Source organism: Corvus moneduloides, chromosome 3 (assembly GCF_009650955.1).
Source record: "Corvus moneduloides isolate bCorMon1 chromosome 3, bCorMon1.pri, whole genome shotgun sequence".
NCBI lineage: Eukaryota > Metazoa > Chordata > Aves > Passeriformes > Corvidae > Corvus > Corvus moneduloides.
This window is the reverse complement of record NC_045478.1, coordinates 69203810-69221484: the sequence shown is the minus strand read 5'-3', so window position 1 is coordinate 69221484 and position 17675 is coordinate 69203810. Positions and strand designations below refer to the sequence as shown.

Genomic DNA, 17675 nt, shown 5'->3' with positions numbered 1-17675 from the left:
ACTTGATAGTCACTGCTAAATTGCAGCAAATGCTGCTGAGTTCATTAGCAGTCTTAGCAGCTTTATTAATACTTGTGCTAAATGAAGGAAAGGAACAGACAGACTATAACATTTCTTCTTGGCAGAAATTTTGCTGTATGTATTGTCTCTGCTGTTGCACTAATCCGAAAGACACCCTAAACTGCACTGGAACATTTGTCCAAGTATGTACCTTTAATATGTCTGCACACTGCCATCTTACTGTCCTGCACACGGCGTTCTCCTTGTGCCCTGTAGAAAGGGAATGTGTTTGGAGGGACACATCCCTACCTGTCAGGTCAGCATTTGGCCACCAGCCAAGCTCACAGGCTTTACACGTGAATTCATCCTGAACAAATTCATTCTCCTTGCAAGCAGTGCAAATCCAGCAGCAGCTCACTTCTCCTTTCCTGATCACCTGCAATCCAAAATACACCCTCAGTTCTGATCCTCTATCAGACAACAAAGAAGCACACACCACCACCCCCCAGCAAACACATAACACATACAACTGTTTAAAATATGACAGGATTCCTGTGTATGGCACATTTCAAACAGCTAGAAAACATGAATAATGATTTTGTATCTATTCCTGCATGTTAAAATTTGTGCTTAGGAGTTCAAGGATAACCTCTGGGGATGATTTTATTTTGTTTTGGGGAAAGCAGTTCTGAGTTGAAAGTACAAAACCATTTTCCCTCTGGTACAGAGGCAGGGTGAATGTCATATTTTCAATCAAACGTCAGGTTTTCTCTGTGAGATGGCAGAGGTCAGGACAAGTAGCTCAGCCCATGCTTAATATATATTGCATAGTAAAAAGCAGTAAACAAAGTCAAAGTTTAGAACAAAGAGTAATTCATGCATATAAATACATATATATATATATATATACATGTGTACACACAAGCACAATCACATACACATAAATTCCAATTTATGTTGAAGTCTCTTTGGGGCTCTTTACACAAGCGTAAATAGAAATTCAGACAAGAGCAGATTACAAAGCATCCTGCTAAACGAAAGTATTGGGTTCTAGCAGAAAAAAAACATTAAGCAGTGACCAACCTCATGCTTCACAACAGCTTTTTTAAGGACAAATGTCCCTGAAAATGTTCTTTCTTTGCTGTGAGGGCTGCTAAATGTAATGATCCAATGCTGAGAAGATTATTTCCTTGTCTTGATTCCTAGTTTCATTACCCTGAGGCTGAAAGGAAGATTAAGGATATCTCCAGTTTCTAAGGCTCTGACAAAGACTCTGGCCTTGTTTGCCAGGAAGGAGGAATCCAGCCTTCTCTTCCAGATCTTCCTATCCATCTATATGCAGAGAGAAGTACAGTAGTGAAATGCAAATGTTTGTTTTATTGAATACTGGCTTTGTGGGCTTTTTTTTGTTAACATTTCCTCCTGCAGTCTGTGGAGAGAGTCCAATAGACTTCAAAGAGAGCTGAAGCTGGCATTTTGTATGCATGGTGTTTACATATACACATATACACAAACTGCACAATCTCAAAAACAGGGAAAAGATGTTTGGGAGGGTAGTAAATACCAATAATGTTTCTCCTCCAAGTTTGTTGAGTATGTCACTGTGCCTTTGCCAAATCATCAATCGCTTATTGCTTAGAGTAGCAAAATAGAAATAAAAAGCTGCAAATGTGCTTATTAAATGTAAACAGAAAAGAGGTCTGCTCTAATGAGATTTTGCTGAATGGGCTTCTTGCCATTTTAAACTTAATGCATCCATACCATTTTGATAGTAGTGAAACATGTCTATATGTCATCCAGACATGACTGGTAGCAAATTATTCATATCCTGATGCAAGTGCTACTCTTTGGTGAACATAGAGTGATTTCATTTGTGTTTCCATTCCTCCTGTTGTGAACATGAGATACAAACAGGCGTGGGGGGGTTTTATTTTTTTTTCAACTTTTCCTTGCAGGTGTTATTGCTGGAACAAAATACTGGATTCCCGTGGGTCATGATATTTTCAAGATCAGCCCCCAAGTGAATCACAGCTACCGAATGTTGTAGGCAATGACTAAGTGAAAATCTTTCTCACATAAGGTGAAATTCAAATTCTGTCACATTAGAAGATTCTGCATCCCTACAAAGGGTAATTTTAGAAAACATGGGCCTGGATATGGTATCATTAAAGAAAGATGTTAATTTAGGAGTCTTTCTATAGTTTTGGCTTTCCTGAACGAAAGGAAGTCCTACCAATTGTCTTGAAAGAAGCTTGCTTGGGTTTAGGGAAAAACACTGACTAGATATTCATATTTCTATAGCAGAAAGTAATTGTCTGAGGCACACCTTAATCTGGCCCTTCAGGCAAGGCTCGCTGCACACCGATCGGACCATTCCGCTCTTATTCATCTGAATTCTGTAGTCATCAATGTTGAGCACGCCCTCGTGCCAGGTCCCAATGAGGACGTAGTCGTAGCGGTTGGGCTCTATGTACTGCAGGTTCATGATGTCATACCTGCAAGGAAAAAAAAGTGAGTCACTCTCCTGCAACATAAAGGACAAAAATTTACCTCACTCTTCTCCTTCTGCTCTAAATATTCATGTTATCTCTTAATACCAGGGACTTGGTTTTCACAAAAACCCCAGATCCTGTAGGATTTGCAGCAGAATCACGGGAAATGTCAGCTCTGATTGACACACAACTGCTGATTGCCTGCCTTGCATAAAACTGTGGGAAAAATTTTGTGTGTCCAGGAAGAACTGCACACCAAAGACAGTAAACTCTGCTAAAGATGCACATGTAGGCAATGTCTGGATGCCGTATTTTCAAATAATTTGTCAATAGGTCTTTAACCTTCACTTGGTGTCTCCACGCAGGCTGGTTGTAGTATAGCCCTTGCTGGGTGCTCTTAAGTAGAAATGCTCAAACCAACTGAACTGGTTTGCCATAAGTTAACTGTAAGCTCTAAGTTCAACCATTCATATTATGTAGCCCAGTGATTCTGTCAGGAAAAATTAGCACCTCAGTCACTACAGTAACTTCCTCACCTAGGCAAGCAGGAGAGCACTTTCCAAGGCTAAGGTAAGGGAAGCATAAAGAACTGCTACAATAAACATCCAGCCTCTACCATTGCCTTCAGTGTGTTGGACCTGGTGTGTGCACATCCCTTATTGATAATTATTCTATTCATTCTTTTACTCCACAGAATGTGGCTTGTTTCTTAGTATGAAATAAGCAAGAATGAAAGAATGAATGTTGGAGCACAGAGAGGAAGAACAAAAAATGAGGCTAAACCTACAGCCTGGTGTCTTAAGATGAGAAGGGGGAGGACTTTGTTTAATAAATGACAAGAGAAAGAGCATGGAGAACAAGGAATCAGCATTGGAACTGAAAATAACAAAGCATCTTCTATTTTCCAGGCCTGGGATTTACTGCCTTGCTCTTCTGTAATGGATTGCCTCAGTCTCTGGAGATAAAAATCTTTTGTTTATAATGGGTGTTGCTAATCTGTGCATTAAGAATGCTTTAAGAATGAAAGGTAAGGTAAGCAAATTATGAGCCATAAATAAAATTGGGATGTTTGGTTGTGAGCAAAGAGAGACATCTATTTCTTTCTTTTCCATTTTGAGGTTCAAACATGCAAAATTTCAACTCTCTCTGCACTTCACAGAGGGAAGAGGTGCCAGAATTATTCTCTAGGGTAGAGCAGAGTAATTTTCTTAACTAAGTCTTTGGGTTTCTCTAGTTAAAGATGATTTCCAGAAATGCATATTTACAGCTGTAATTAGACCTCAGTTTTGCAAATATGCATGCTCAGTTAATGCCAGTGCCACTGCAGAGCTCCAGTGGTTCACATGTGAAAACGGATCCCTGCCACTGAGTTCAATGGAGCTCCAAGCAGGAGGCAGCTCCATTGGTTGGCAATTGGCCACTAATCAAGGCATTGCTTAGGAAAAGGGCAAATTTCAAATTCATTAGTGAACAATTACTTCTCATATCCCAGTTCTTCTAAAGGAAGTGCCTAAAAAAAGAAATTCTGTTTCCAGGCTTGTGAAGAATTGAGATAGCAAGAAGCAGTGAGAGTCAGGCATTTCATAATGGGTACTCAACAGACAGGAGTAAAACTCAGCAGAAATGTACATGCCTCTTCCTAGCAAGGAAAATGTACTTGGATTTTAGTTTGACCGTATATTAGACTGATACAAAATCAGTTACTCTGGGCTGGAAAATTAATTCAGGAAGGGGAATAGAAGATTACTAAAACCTCATATTCCCTTAATGGAATTTTTGAGCCTGCACACATTGTTTTCATTTTTACAAAAATACATTATGAGGCACAGAGTGACATTAATGCAACATCAATTAAGAGTTTCTTTTGTGTTCTTGTAACACTATTCTCCTTCCTATAGGTTACCTGTCAAAGAATAAAGTAGGTAGATTAAAAGCTCTTACACAGTCTTGCATTATGACAAGTTGTAGTACAATGTTTGCAGCTTTGATATGCAGCTTGAATTTTAAGTGGAAAAATGTGGTCTATCAAATACACTTGGTATATGGAGATGTGCTTAAGTTCTTTATCCTTTCCTTCTTAATGAAAAATCTGTGCTTAGAGCAAGGAAAAGTTCAGTGCTGGAATACCTCCTCCCATCCCCTTGCTCACATATGTACAACTTTAATAATTTTGAGCTGTGTCCGTGCTAAAAATTATGATCCCAAAAGAAGTGGGTTTGATGAGAGTTGTGAGGCTCTCAGAGAGTGAGACTTCTTGGAGGCAGTTGTATTTGACACACACATGGCAGAATTTAAAGAAGCCATTAAAATATTCTGCAGGTAAGAAAATTAATCCTTTTAATAGAAAAGCAAGCTCTCTGGTGTATTGGGAAATGATGTGACCCAATAGGTAGTGTCATATGAACAAGTTACTTGTAAGGCAAGCCAGAATATTAGTCAGCTGGTCACAGGCACACTCTTACTCTAGTTAATCTGAGACAGCTGAAGTTACCTTTTTCCAAAGCCATAATACCAGACTGGTACTGATGTTTGCTATCCTGGAAGTCAGGATGTAAAAGAGCAATGCTGAGCAATGCTGGGATGTAAATGAAAGAAAAAAACACCGATGAATTCAAACTCCAAAACAGAAATGCATATTTGAAAAAAAAAGAGATCATTTACGTTCAAGTTTGAAGGTTTTGCATAAGGCAAAATTTGATTACTTACTCAAAGCATTGGCATTGGTAGCATTGGCAGCATTGGCATGACTGAAGCCAGAACAGTTATTGGAAATTTTGAACTAAATAAACTTACATGGTTCTAAGCGCAAGTCTAGTTAAGACAAAATGTTAGTTAGGTGAAATATTCCTCTTAGTTTGTGAACTTCAGCATTTCTCCACATATCAAAGGTCCATTGTAGGGACTGAAATTTCTCCTGCGTATTGTCAAAAAGCATTTTATGGTCAGAGGTGTATGCAAATCGTTGTTCTAGAGAGGTAAGGGTCTTCATACCAGCCACAAGGTAAAAGGAGGCAATTATCTAGAATAGACCAGAGCTAAAAAGGTATCTCTGTATTCCAGAGAAGGATGTTGTGTTGACTATTGCATCCTTCACACCTTCTCCAGCCATTTCTGGAAATTTGAGTGATATGATTGCTACAGAGAAAGGAAATGGGAGCTACTCAATGAAAGTAAAAGGTGCAGAAAATTTACTAGCATGTTCTTAATGACAGTATAGCAAGCACATACAGTTGAGTTTCCAGAGTTACATCCACGTCATTTTTTCCCAGAGGCAGCACAGTCAGCTAAATGACTGCATTTGTGCCCTTCCAATAAAAGTTTGCTTCATATTTCTGCATAAGAGATCTTCAAAGAAAAGTTTCTTCACAGAAGAAATACACCTTTGACAACATGCTTTGTGTCTTCTAATCTCATTTTGATAAAACCTTGAAACCATTAATTGAGCCTGAGAGAGAAAAAGAGTTGTATCTAAACAAATGGTTAAGGTTTCATGAAGCTGCAAGGGTTTCAAAACAGGAGATTATGAGAGTGCCAGACAAACATAACTACAGGTAATTCTATCTGCTCCACCCATGATTGCAATTAGGAGTTTGTGAGAGTCAGTTGCTTGAAGAACCTCAGAGATTTTGAAAATTATGAGAAAGGTTGCTGTCTTCTAAGAAGGAATATTATTCCACCTTTTGAAGTTGCTTTGTTCACATGATTCGAGGGCAGGATATCTAAAAACTTTTTACACATATGTGTGACATTCTTGCACTGTCATAGAAAAGCCAAAAACTAGGAAATTTCATGGCAGGCTGACCTTGGTATATTTAGGTGTTTCTGTGGTGTTTATCTTTCCATTTTGCCGAGATTCAAAAACTCTTTTGAGCATTGACACAGTGCTATGGACTGTTCACTGATCCACAAAAAGACTTTCCACAAGAAGCTGTGGAAACACTACAGCCAATCTGAAGCTACAGACAATTCTGTTAAACTACTGCTGGCATACAATGATCTGGCAGACTGCAGATCAAATTTCATGTACACATAACCATTCTCTGATATGATATTGCCCATGTCATAAATGCCACAGATTGATCCAACGATTACAGAATGAATAACAAAAAGGTTAATTGAATTTCCTTGCCCAAACTTGCTAGCTCCAGCTGTGAAAATATAAATGAGGAACAACAACCAAAAAAACCCCCTACCTAAAATAACCTATCAAATTCTAGGTAGGCCAGGGAATCAAGAAAAATGAACCTTGCTGTAGACCAAAATGATGGATGGAATAAATTCTATCATTCTGGCATACTCAGAGAAATATCCTGATATAAACTCTCATATGTTTTGAATTCAGCAGCTGTTCAATCTAATTCTATGCTTGGTACTGATGAGAGTTGTGAAAATGCTCTTGGGTGACAAAATAATAACTAAGAAATAGGCTAAAATTAGAAAATTACATCTAAATATCAAACCAAATAGCTAACAGACAGAAAATGCAGATATGCAAAGTTGGAGTAATGCTTTTATGGACACAAACAGTGTGCAAAAAGCATAAAGCTACACTAAGCAGTAATTTCTCTGTATTATCTAAATTATATGTGCAAAGACTTGATTTATGCATTTGTGTCAATAAGTATGTGTTCGAATGTAAGCGAATTGCTTGCTTCTGCTTTCAAAGGCTGACCTAACTGATCTGTATCTTTGACTAAAAGAATCAACACTGACTAGCTTTTTATTACTAATTAAATGTAATGAACTGTTTAAATGTATATACTGTTAAAATATGACAATAGGAAAAATATAACACTATAGAAAATGGTAAAACATTGGCCGCTTTTGCTAATAAAGCCTAGTAATAGAGATAAGAGTTGCTTTAAGACCTCTGTGTCTTATGAATACTCTTTGGAGGCATGAAAAGACATGAAAACTCCTGTTTGGTCCAGAGCCCTCCCTTTGTGTGGTGTTGGCACTCAGATGCACTTATGCAATAAGCCCAAAGATGGAGTGAGAGAGTCTTTTATAACACTCTAATAACTCAGTAGGAAAACAAACTTCAGTGAAGCAATCCTTGAGTAGGTTTCAATTCATAATGAATTTTGTACTTTGGCAGCTGAATTAAATGTATTTATAAAACAGAAAACAAACAAACAAACAAAAAAATCCACGCGTTAAAATAGTTTAACAGAACCCACAAAACTAAATGAAAGGACAGCTCTCTGTCAGTTTGCTCCCATAAGAGAAACAAAGGTGACATCCAAGTCCACAAAGGTGCTGCCTTACCTACTGCTTGGGTACATCCTGAGTCTGCTAGAGGGGCTAGACAACAGCAGCTGCCACAGCTGGGACCAGACCCCAGATGAGTGAAACACAGAAACTTCTACCAACCCCCCCCCCCATCATTTGTCCTGCTCTACACAGACCTATCTTTAAATTCTGGGACTGGTCTGATTATATTTGGAGTGAAACAAGTTAAGGAGATCATACAGGAGCTTACCAATCAACACTAAATAGTCTCTGGCAAGGTTTCAGCAGAGCTCCAATTGGAAAAGGATGTGCTCCTCCCTTTAAAACCATGGCAGGTAAATGCTTCATTAAATTCCAATAATTTGTATTAGGCTTTATACATACTAAAACCCTGGTGCTGAGCCCCAGTAGTACCTTGCACACCAGAAGTCTGTGAGTTACAAGGTTTGTCATCTCCTAAAACACTAGAAATTTATAGGCTATACTGTAGTTCCTGTCCCAATATAAGATACCATGTGTTACCAGTGTTATTTCTGGCTGTGGGAAAGACTGGTCCATGCTTTATGTTTCAGCAAAACAGCCAAAGAAATCTACATCACCAAATGCAGTAATATTCCCACTTCCCACCCTCTGGTTTAATTAGTAGAGATGAAACCTCTTTACCTTCCAGGAGCATCTCCCTTTTCATCAAACCAAACTTCTTCTCCAGAAACACCAATGAATGAGGATTTGAGGAGGAACTCCAAGAGCTTGCTGCCATCAATTGGCTTCATAGCATCACATAGTCCAACGTGTCCAGGGCAAAGGGAATGATGCATATTTTGTAGCCCGTAAGCCATAGCGTATATAGCATTGATGACAAATCCCATTTTACTGTCCTGCACATAATTTTCTTCTAGGCTCTCATTGCCTGCAACAGTAAGAAAAAAAGTGTTGTTAGAAACAAAGATGAAATGACATGAAAATATGAAAAAGTAATGACACATAAAAAGAGATTTCCTTATTTCTCTGATAAAGCTTTAGAGGCATAAGCAAGGTTCCAGTCAGGGATTTAAAATAAATAAATAAATAAAACACTTCCCCACCACTACCCCAGAAATCTTGAATTCATTGAAAGTTAAATGCTCCATGAGAAAGCACACATTTAATCACGTTGTCATCGTTCGTTTGGGGATTTTTTGAATTTTTGCTTGTCATTCCACAATATTCTTTATTTTAGGGAAGGTTAATCAAGATAGATTTCAGCTGGAAGTATTTATAAAGGTGATTTCCTTGCAAATTTGACTTTTTTTACATTTGAAGTTTTTTTTTTTTAAATCTCATGTTTTTGAGGATCAAGATAGCAATGTCCCTTTCAGTGTTAACAAGTAAACAATGTAAATCAGCATCACTTCTCGAGTTATCAGAAAGAGTAATTTTAGTTAAAAGTAGCAGTAGATATGCAACTGCTACAGAAAGTCAGCCCAAGTTTGTTGTACTGAGTTTTTGTGTAACTGCAGCCTGAGCGGACATTGAAGTCTCCTCCTTTGATCAGAAACAATGTGGCAGTGAAGGTTTTCTCTACACGTAGGTTTTCCCTCTGACCTGCAGGTGGGCCGGCAATGTCAGAGGGTGCTGTTTTTCGTCTGCACTTCCCATCAGACCCCGCTGGGTCCTGGGCTGCGCCCTGCTTGCCATCTGCCAGCCAAACTGCTGCAGAACACTGCCAGCGCCGTCCCCAAGGCACTGCAGACCTGTGCTGCGTAGTCCTGAGGCAGCTGGAGGTAAGGAACCTCCTTATTTTCTGTCTTTCCCCTAGTCATTCAGTCACAATGTACTCCAAACTGCAAGTCACTTTTATCTGGAGGCCTCCCACGTTACTCGATGTTTAGCAGGCAATTGCAATCCAGTCTCTGTTATTTTGTCTCAGTACACCTTGTGTATACCAGGAAAGTAGGATGTGTGAGAGACTAGGTGTTAACTGACACTCCTTGAATCCAGGTTGAAGAAGATATTTGTTATTTTAATATGATGAAAGGAGGTAAAAATCTACAAGTTCACCAAAACTTTCAAGCTAAAAAATAGTTCCTTACCCTAATGTAGATATGGTATGGCTTTCAAACCAAACCATGAAGACTGTCCTTACATTTATCATTGGAAAAGGCTCTGATTTGGTAGGTCTTCTCAGTTTCTTCGCCCTAAAACTCAGAAATTTCAGCTGGGAATTCACTGAGTTCTCTGACAGCAGAGATCCCAAATGCAGGGATGTCTATCTTGCTTTCTCTGGGTTGCATTTCAGCTGGGCAAGAAAATTTTGCCTCAGTAACTATTTTGCAGATGAGCTGAACATAGCAAACAGATGTGTTGGTGAATTTAAAATGCTTTGTGAATATAGCATAATCTGACTGAATGAGTTCATGTGCTTCTCACTGCTATATATTCACCACCAGCACCACCAAGCAAGGAGCAGCTGAAGAAATTCTTTCCAGAGGCAAGGTATCTGCCTCTTTCTTTGTGAGAGAAGGTTCACAGCTCCCATTCAAATCACCAACCACCAATCATGAAACCAACACCTTTCAGATTCATGCTGAGAAACACAGAAAGAATAAAAACCTTATATGCAAGATGACAGAACATTTACCCAGGGAAGCAGAAAGTGTGCCTGTGCATGTGCACCCTCACTTGTGTACAGCATAGCCTAGACATCTGTATGCCTGTATATGTTAATATATAGCCTCAAAGTATCTGTTGGTGTGTTTTATCAGCTGATTTGTCCCATAGGATTAGCACACTGTGAATTTATCACTGATTCTGCTTTCTTGTAGCTAGAAAATGAAATTGTTCTCAGTCCCTAAGTGAATGAAAGACAGAAAGAACCTGGGCTTGGCACAGCAGTCCTCTCTTGAGAAGCTTCTGGGCAGCGGGTTGCGGAAGAGATCACAAAAACAGATAGTGCACAGCACTCACAGTCTACTCTTTTGAACCTGAAAGTTTATCTCAGATCTTCCTTTTTAATTAGTTAAAAAAAAAGGAGCATAAACATCAGTAAGGCTTGCAGAAGAAAAGGATAGCATCTGTGTGTTTCCTGAGGCAAGCCTTCATGTGGCTGCTGGAGGTAGAAAATGAAATGTAACAGCGCTTGCCAATGTTTAAAAAGAGGCCATTTCCCTTAAGTATGTATTCACTCAGCAAAACATGCTTTGGATTATCATATTTCAATATAATATGCATACTTCCAAAGAGAATAAGTATTTGATGGTGGAGGGATTTGCTTTTGACTATTTTGGTATGAACACCTAAATTAAGGTTGCAAGCATATAGTTCCACACTGCAGAGGTGACTGCCTTAATGTCACCTCTAGAAATAATTGTATTGTAGTGGATAGCAACATGAGAATTGTCTGAATGAATTGTCTCCCAATCAGCAATATAAAAATCCCTATATGTAAATAAGATATTTTCCAGTAAATCCAGAATGAGAAGTCATTCTTTCCCTAAACATGACTTCCTAGAGTCAGAATCCATTTATTTCATTTTCATTGTTATGTCATCAATACATTATGCATTTAAATTTGTAAAATTCACTCAAGACAATCAGTAAGAAATGTGTATGTTTTTAAAACAAAAGAAACCACGTAATTGCATTCAGCCACAGACAAAACAAGGTTCACTTAGGTTTCAACAAGGCAAGTTTTCGATAAATGCAAGAATTTTACTATATTTGTCATGGGGCTTCTCTATAAGTTGTATTTTGCCTCAGTAAGTCTTTGAAATGTAATAAAGAGCAAAGCAGAACTCGGAACAGTGAAGCTTTTATTTTTTCTTTGTCTCTCAGCCCTTGGAAGAAAATATCATTGATCTACAAAGACTAATAGAAAAATATTTTGTTAGCTTTCTTCCTTCTTCCTTTTTTTTTTTTTTTTTATTTTTTAAAATTTTTTTTGAGACTTTAGCTTTTACTAAGCAAAGAAAAATTGTAAGCCTTAAGTCATATGAGTGACTCAAATTAGAACATTAATTTTTGGATGACCTTGAAGAATTCAGGTGTCCTAAATATCAAACTTACTTAATTTTGTATTGGGTGTAATGCAGATCTTCCTTTAATAATTCAAGTTTAACAGCTTCTCAGTAGTCTGGGTCATATTTTTTTTATCACAGTTTTGATTTTAGCCTTTGTTCCTGTCAGTACATCTTGGAGGATGAGGGCATATACACACATACACTACAAATTGGAAAGGAAAAGAAGAAAAAAACAACAAACAAAACCCAACAAAAAATCAGACATCACATCCTGGCTGCACACGACTGAAAAATGCTCCCAATAGTGCTAAAAGTGATACCACAGTACAGGGGGAAGGAAGGAAGAGAAAACAGTCCAAATTTTCACGAAACTCACTGTTAATCTTTCCATTTACTATTATGCACCTCACAGCTAACTAATACTAGCTTCAGCTAAGTCCTTAGAAGGATCTGAGTGTGAAGCAGCCATGACTTTAGTTTAGTGCTTTTGCTGTGAAGTCAGCTCTTGAGAGCAGAGAGCGTATTTTGCAAATCCCACTTGACAAACTGAAATAAAGAAAAAATATGCTATTGGAATTATGGCAAGACAAGAGTTACCTTTCCTGTAAAAGTAAAGTTAGGAGATGTCTCTTCATATTCAGTATAAAACTCAGCACCAAGGATTACTTGTTTGCAGTCCTTAGAAAGGTTAGGCCAGGAGAGAATTTGTGATGGAAAGAAATGTAAAAACATTTTCTTTGGGGAATCTGATGAATACCTAGCCAGTTGGCAAATTTTGAGCAAACACAGACATTTGATAAAGAACACAGTCTGTTCACAGATGACTCTTGATTAGCTTAAAAAGCCAAAATCTCTTCAGCAATATTGTTATAAAGGGTAATATTTCATGTGGAATAGGCAGACAGTTTTATGATTTCCTACGGTCACCTGCTGAATATTTAGGGTCACATAAAAAGTTAGCAACTGTATGAAAACTATCTTCTTTTCAGGTGGTCCTGACAGAGGTATGAAGGTATTAAAATTTGTATATATTGCCTTCTTTATTTGTAGTGGTCCTTTCCAGAATTGCCATGCTTCATGGGTAGGCCAAATGAGATTTTATCTTTGTTGCAAGTTACAACATGGGTGATGATTGCATTCAATGGTGATGGTTGGTAACTTATGCAAAAAAAAAAAAAATTCTGGAAGGACAATTGGGGCAAAATTTCGTTGGGAAAATGAAATGAAATAAAATTAATGTCCCTTACTTGGGTTGCATATGCCAAGGAGTAAATAGGGCTCCCCCCAAAAAATGCCATGTATGAACTGGTAGAGCAGTACCCAGGCTCATAGCAAATGTCCATATGTGTTGGACAAATTGTGGAGGCAGGTTTCTTATGCTCCCCTTTAGTCCCAACATACACTGCCTATACCACAGGGTGGCCAAACACTGGAAGAGGCTGCCTAGAGAGCTGGTCAATGTTTCAAGCCTGTCAGCAGTCGGAACCATTTGGACAAAGCCCTTAACAACCTGCTTTAACTCTGGTTCAGGCCCAACGAAACTGAATTAAGAAAACTCCAATGAAACAAAAGAACCCCCAGCAGCTCTGAGAAAATTTCCACATCTTCCTCTGTGCAGGTTTGTGTTGAAATGTGCTGGTGTCATAGCATGTCCTTGCAAAACAATGGAAGTCACACATCTTACAGTGTCTCATGCTAGAGAAGACCTGCAAACTTCAACCACAGCAAATTTGTGTCATAGGATCTTGCAAGAAGCAGGGCAGGATGTCAGCATTTTTGAACTGATCAGTCATTTTAAATCTGAGACCCTAAAGGTAAGAACTAAAGATTATTCTGGAAACTAAATGACACATTAATGGTGATGAACAAACTTAGTTAATGGTGATTTTTGTAAACTTTTAGGATATATGGCTATTAGAAAAATTGGAGCAGTTTTAGTTAGACAGTTAAGTATTTAGTTATGGTTTTATCTTTGTGTACGTAGGAGAGAAAATGTAACCAATTCTACATTTCTGTGTTGTCACCAATCCCTTGAAAAATTTTAATTTTTAATTTTATTTAGAACTATAGAATAATTTAGGTTTAAAAAGAATTTTAAGATCATTGAGCCCAACCGTTAACCTGACACTGCCAAGTCCACCACTAAACCCTTTAATATCTTTTATGATAGCTAGATTGGGTTCTAGTTGGGCTTTGGCACTTCTAATTTTCTCCCTGCATAACCTCATGAAATCCTTGTAGTCCTTTTGAGTTGCTTGCCCCTTCACTCAAACACCATAAACTCTCCGGTTTTGACCTGGGTTCCAGCCAAAGATCTCTGTTCAGACAGGTCAGTCTTCTTCCCTGGCTTATCTCTCCGCACATGGGAACATTCAATGATGGCTAATCCTCTGAGAACCATGCCAAACTATGATTGTATAAAATAATTTTTGCAAAGAGGTTCATTTGTTTTAACTCATTTGGCATTATTGATTCAGATGTTTTAGAAATATTGCCAGTTCACTCCCTCTTATATTCTATTTATAGCATCTTTTTACATTATCTAACTTCAAAGATAACAAAAAAATTATTTAACAAATTTCACATCAAGGCACTGCAAAATGAGTAACAGAGATTATAATGTCTCTAAGTGTGATAAGTACAACGATGGTGTGTTTAAAACCTGTGCATCTTTTGGTTTTTTCTCTCCATGTCACTTGTTTGTTAACAAAAACATTCTGATAATTAATATTGTATGGCTGAATGAAATGTGCACATCTTGGTGGTAAAAAGTGAACTTTTGTTCATGCTACTGTACTCATTATGTCCAAAAATAAGTCACAGGCAAAAAGTAATTTATTCTATATGAAAACATCCAAAAACCTCTTCCAGCCCACAATCAAATATACAGTAATAAGAAATTCTGAAGTTTTATTTTCTTATGTAACTGCCTGTTTTCAAAGGCAATTCAAGCTGTAGCTGTCTTCCTATGAGGCAAAGGCCAGGAGATATTATTTGGTGACCAAAACAAGCAGTTGTGGATGAGGGCCACAGGTTCCGCTTGTCGTGGGCTGTCTCAATGACTTTGCTGTCTCTATGTGCATGCTAATGTGACCACCAACAATCTGTGGAAAAATTATCTGGGGGCGAAGCATATTTTCCAAGCCAAAAGATGATCAGAAAAACCAAGGCTTTGCTTCATTCTCAATTAAAAAAACATTTACAATTTTTGTGAGAGAGAATTGATAGGCTTAAAAATTTCTCACAGACCATAATAAATGTTTCATTCAACCTACAACAAATGATCCCATCATGGTAAATTACTGTTTCTTTTATGGCTTCTGCTCCCAGGAAACCAGTTACTAGACTGTTTTCAACCAGAACAGGATACGTGCAATTCACTTCCTACTTTGATGTCTGTATCTTTGCAGCAGGGAGGCAAGTCCAAGAGGCAGCTAAATACAGTGAAAGAGAGGAGAGATCCCTTACAGGGGTCATATATATGGAGGATAGAGCTGTCAAAAAGGCACAAGATGAAACAGCTAACTAAATTCCCACTGTATGTGAACTTTTTGTTTGACTATTTGTTGGACAGAGCTCCTTTATTTGTAAGGTAAGGCTGAGGAAGGATGTATTATTTTTATATAAGAAAAGAGATATTTCCTTAACTTCCCCCTGAGCATCATTTCACCACTCTATAGGAAATAATGCATTTCTCTATCTAGAACTGCAAGTTTCTCCACTTTTTGACAAGAAGAGAAGAAGCAGAGCTTTCACAGGAGCAGCGAAAAGGAAGGAATAGCTTATAATATGTGGGTTCTACACCAGATTTCAAAACATGCTGATAAACATTTGACATCTTACAGTACTCATGAAGCAATAAACGGAGTTCACAGGGTTTCAGACTTTGTTTTCAGGATGTCATTAAATCAGAAAGGTTTTGCTTCCATTCTTCAAATGGTTTTTATTTCCCCAAGCAAAGAGATTCAATTCATGCAATTACATTTGATGTATTTTTCCCTGAAAAGCTAGGATACAATTACAGTTACCAGTGAGATACCCTGCTATTTTCTTTCTGAGCATGGTAAAATCTGAAAGACTCTCAGATACTCCTGCTTTGTTACATCTGGTGAATGTTGTTTTTAACTGGGATTAGTGTACTTCTATCCTTGTATGAAACTAGAGAGAAGAGAAACACCCATTTGAAAGCTGGATGTTCAGCAAAAGCTCTTCAAAAATTTGCACTAGAATTCTCTAAGGCATAAACAGGATGACAGACATTGATTGCAGCAATGTTTGTATACAAGGGGTTATTTTTTATCAGTAGCAAATTTAGTCAAATCACTGATGAAATTTCTTCTCTTGGAATAAAGTTTATATTGAATTTAAAAGGATTTGGGTTTTTTAACTTATTTTTACCACCATATATTTTATAGATGCCAACTCCATGGCTAAAAGAAACCAGAAAGTGTGAATTCAGCCATCAAAGTACAGGTTCTCCCTCATTTCAGATATCTAACACCTAAACCTTGGAAGATTAGTTCCCATTTTATATATACTATACACACACCACCAGTGTCTTCGGTTTCCTTGTCTGCTTTTGTGAGTATGCCACATTATTCCCCAGTGTTCAAAAAGAAGTGTCTTTCTTTTGTCTCTCCCTATGTGTCAGAAGCAGTGAGGAAAGATTTTAATTAAATTTACTTTCTTGGTTCTCCACATCATGTTATGTAAGCACATTAGGGCTTTAAGAGCTTAGTATCAAAGACTCTGGAATAAGTCTGGCATACACAAATACAAGAGTGCCACAGTGAAGCTGAAACATTATGAGGAGAAATGACTGTACAAGTTGATGACTCACTCATTAATGTAGAGGGAGTGTCAAAGTCTCTAAGTACAGGGCAGGAGAAAGTGGACTCAGCAGTGCTGCCAGCCCTATGCCAAGTCTGAACTCATGGGTACAACCCATACACCACACAACTTGGGAGCAAAGCAAAAGGAAACTGACCTAACTCCTCCTTCATTTCCCAGTCTGCAGACTTTGCTAAACAGATACAAGAGTCTGAAGCTTGCTCGCCCCTCTACCCTCTCTGCCTCTTCCCATGGACATTCCAGACTCTCACATAACTATATGACTCCAGGAGGGGCAACAAGTGACAATGCACATAACTCATGCTTACACTATGGGGGATGATAAAGACGTGTTCGAATGTGTCTTTGTCCAAGAGAGCAGAGAAAGATTTCCTCTTGCATCTCCTTTCTGTGACCCAGAGAAGCTAAGCAGGGGATGAGAAGACTGTCAATTTTCCTAGGGCTGGCTGCAACCTTAAGTGATTGTGAAGATTGTGTGCCTGATGCCACACAATAATGCAGGGGTGAGCAGGCAGGGCACATCTGGGTGAGATATGGCACACTGTCATAGGTTAGCAAGCATAGTCCCGGAAGGGATGTCCTTGCTAAGGGGTGCTTACAGTTTCCTCTGGGAACTGATAGAACCTATCAGCTGGCCAGTTTGAATATGGACAAGTCTCTAAGCCACTTAAAGTTGTGACCACCTCTGTGATCCACATTTAAGAATAGGCAAACTCCCCCCCAAGCTCTCTCTCGTTTCCGGCACTGGCACAGGTGGCTGCGGGCCCCGTGTGGGGGCCAGCGGGCCCGGCCAGGCCCTGCTCGGGCCAGGCCGGGCCGGGCCACGGCCATCCTGGAGCCGATGGACCTGTTCCAGCCATGGAACCCCCCCCCCACTGCCTTGCCGTGGGCAGCCGGAGCGGCTCGGCTCTCCCCTCTCTCCACTGCGATAAGAAAAATTCAACATTCCAGCTGCAAAGCTGCAAGGCCGAGATGAGATTAACCCTTTTAGTGCTATGAAGAGCTGAAAACCTGAGGGAAGAGAGAGAGGAGATGCTTAAAGCTGAAATTCTGTTGGGTAGCTATGATATATCAGAGTATCCTGTTGTAATTCCATGAAGAT

The 17675-nt window shown here is 38.7% G+C and overlaps 1 protein-coding gene across 4 annotated transcripts in view; it reads right to left on the bottom strand.

Moving 5' to 3' along the window:
* Positions 1-17675, bottom strand: part of GRM1 (glutamate metabotropic receptor 1) — a 190720-nt gene that overhangs the window by 36877 nt on the left and 136168 nt on the right. For all 4 annotated transcript variants that reach the window (XM_032102138.1, XM_032102139.1, XM_032102141.1 and 1 more), the window contains exons 4-6: positions 8388-8634; positions 2327-2495; positions 310-436 (exon numbers count right to left, since the gene is read on the bottom strand). In XM_032102138.1, the coding sequence (XP_031958029.1) occupies positions 310-436; positions 2327-2495; positions 8388-8634 (543 nt within the window). The remainder of the gene's footprint in view (positions 1-309; positions 437-2326; positions 2496-8387; positions 8635-17675) is intronic.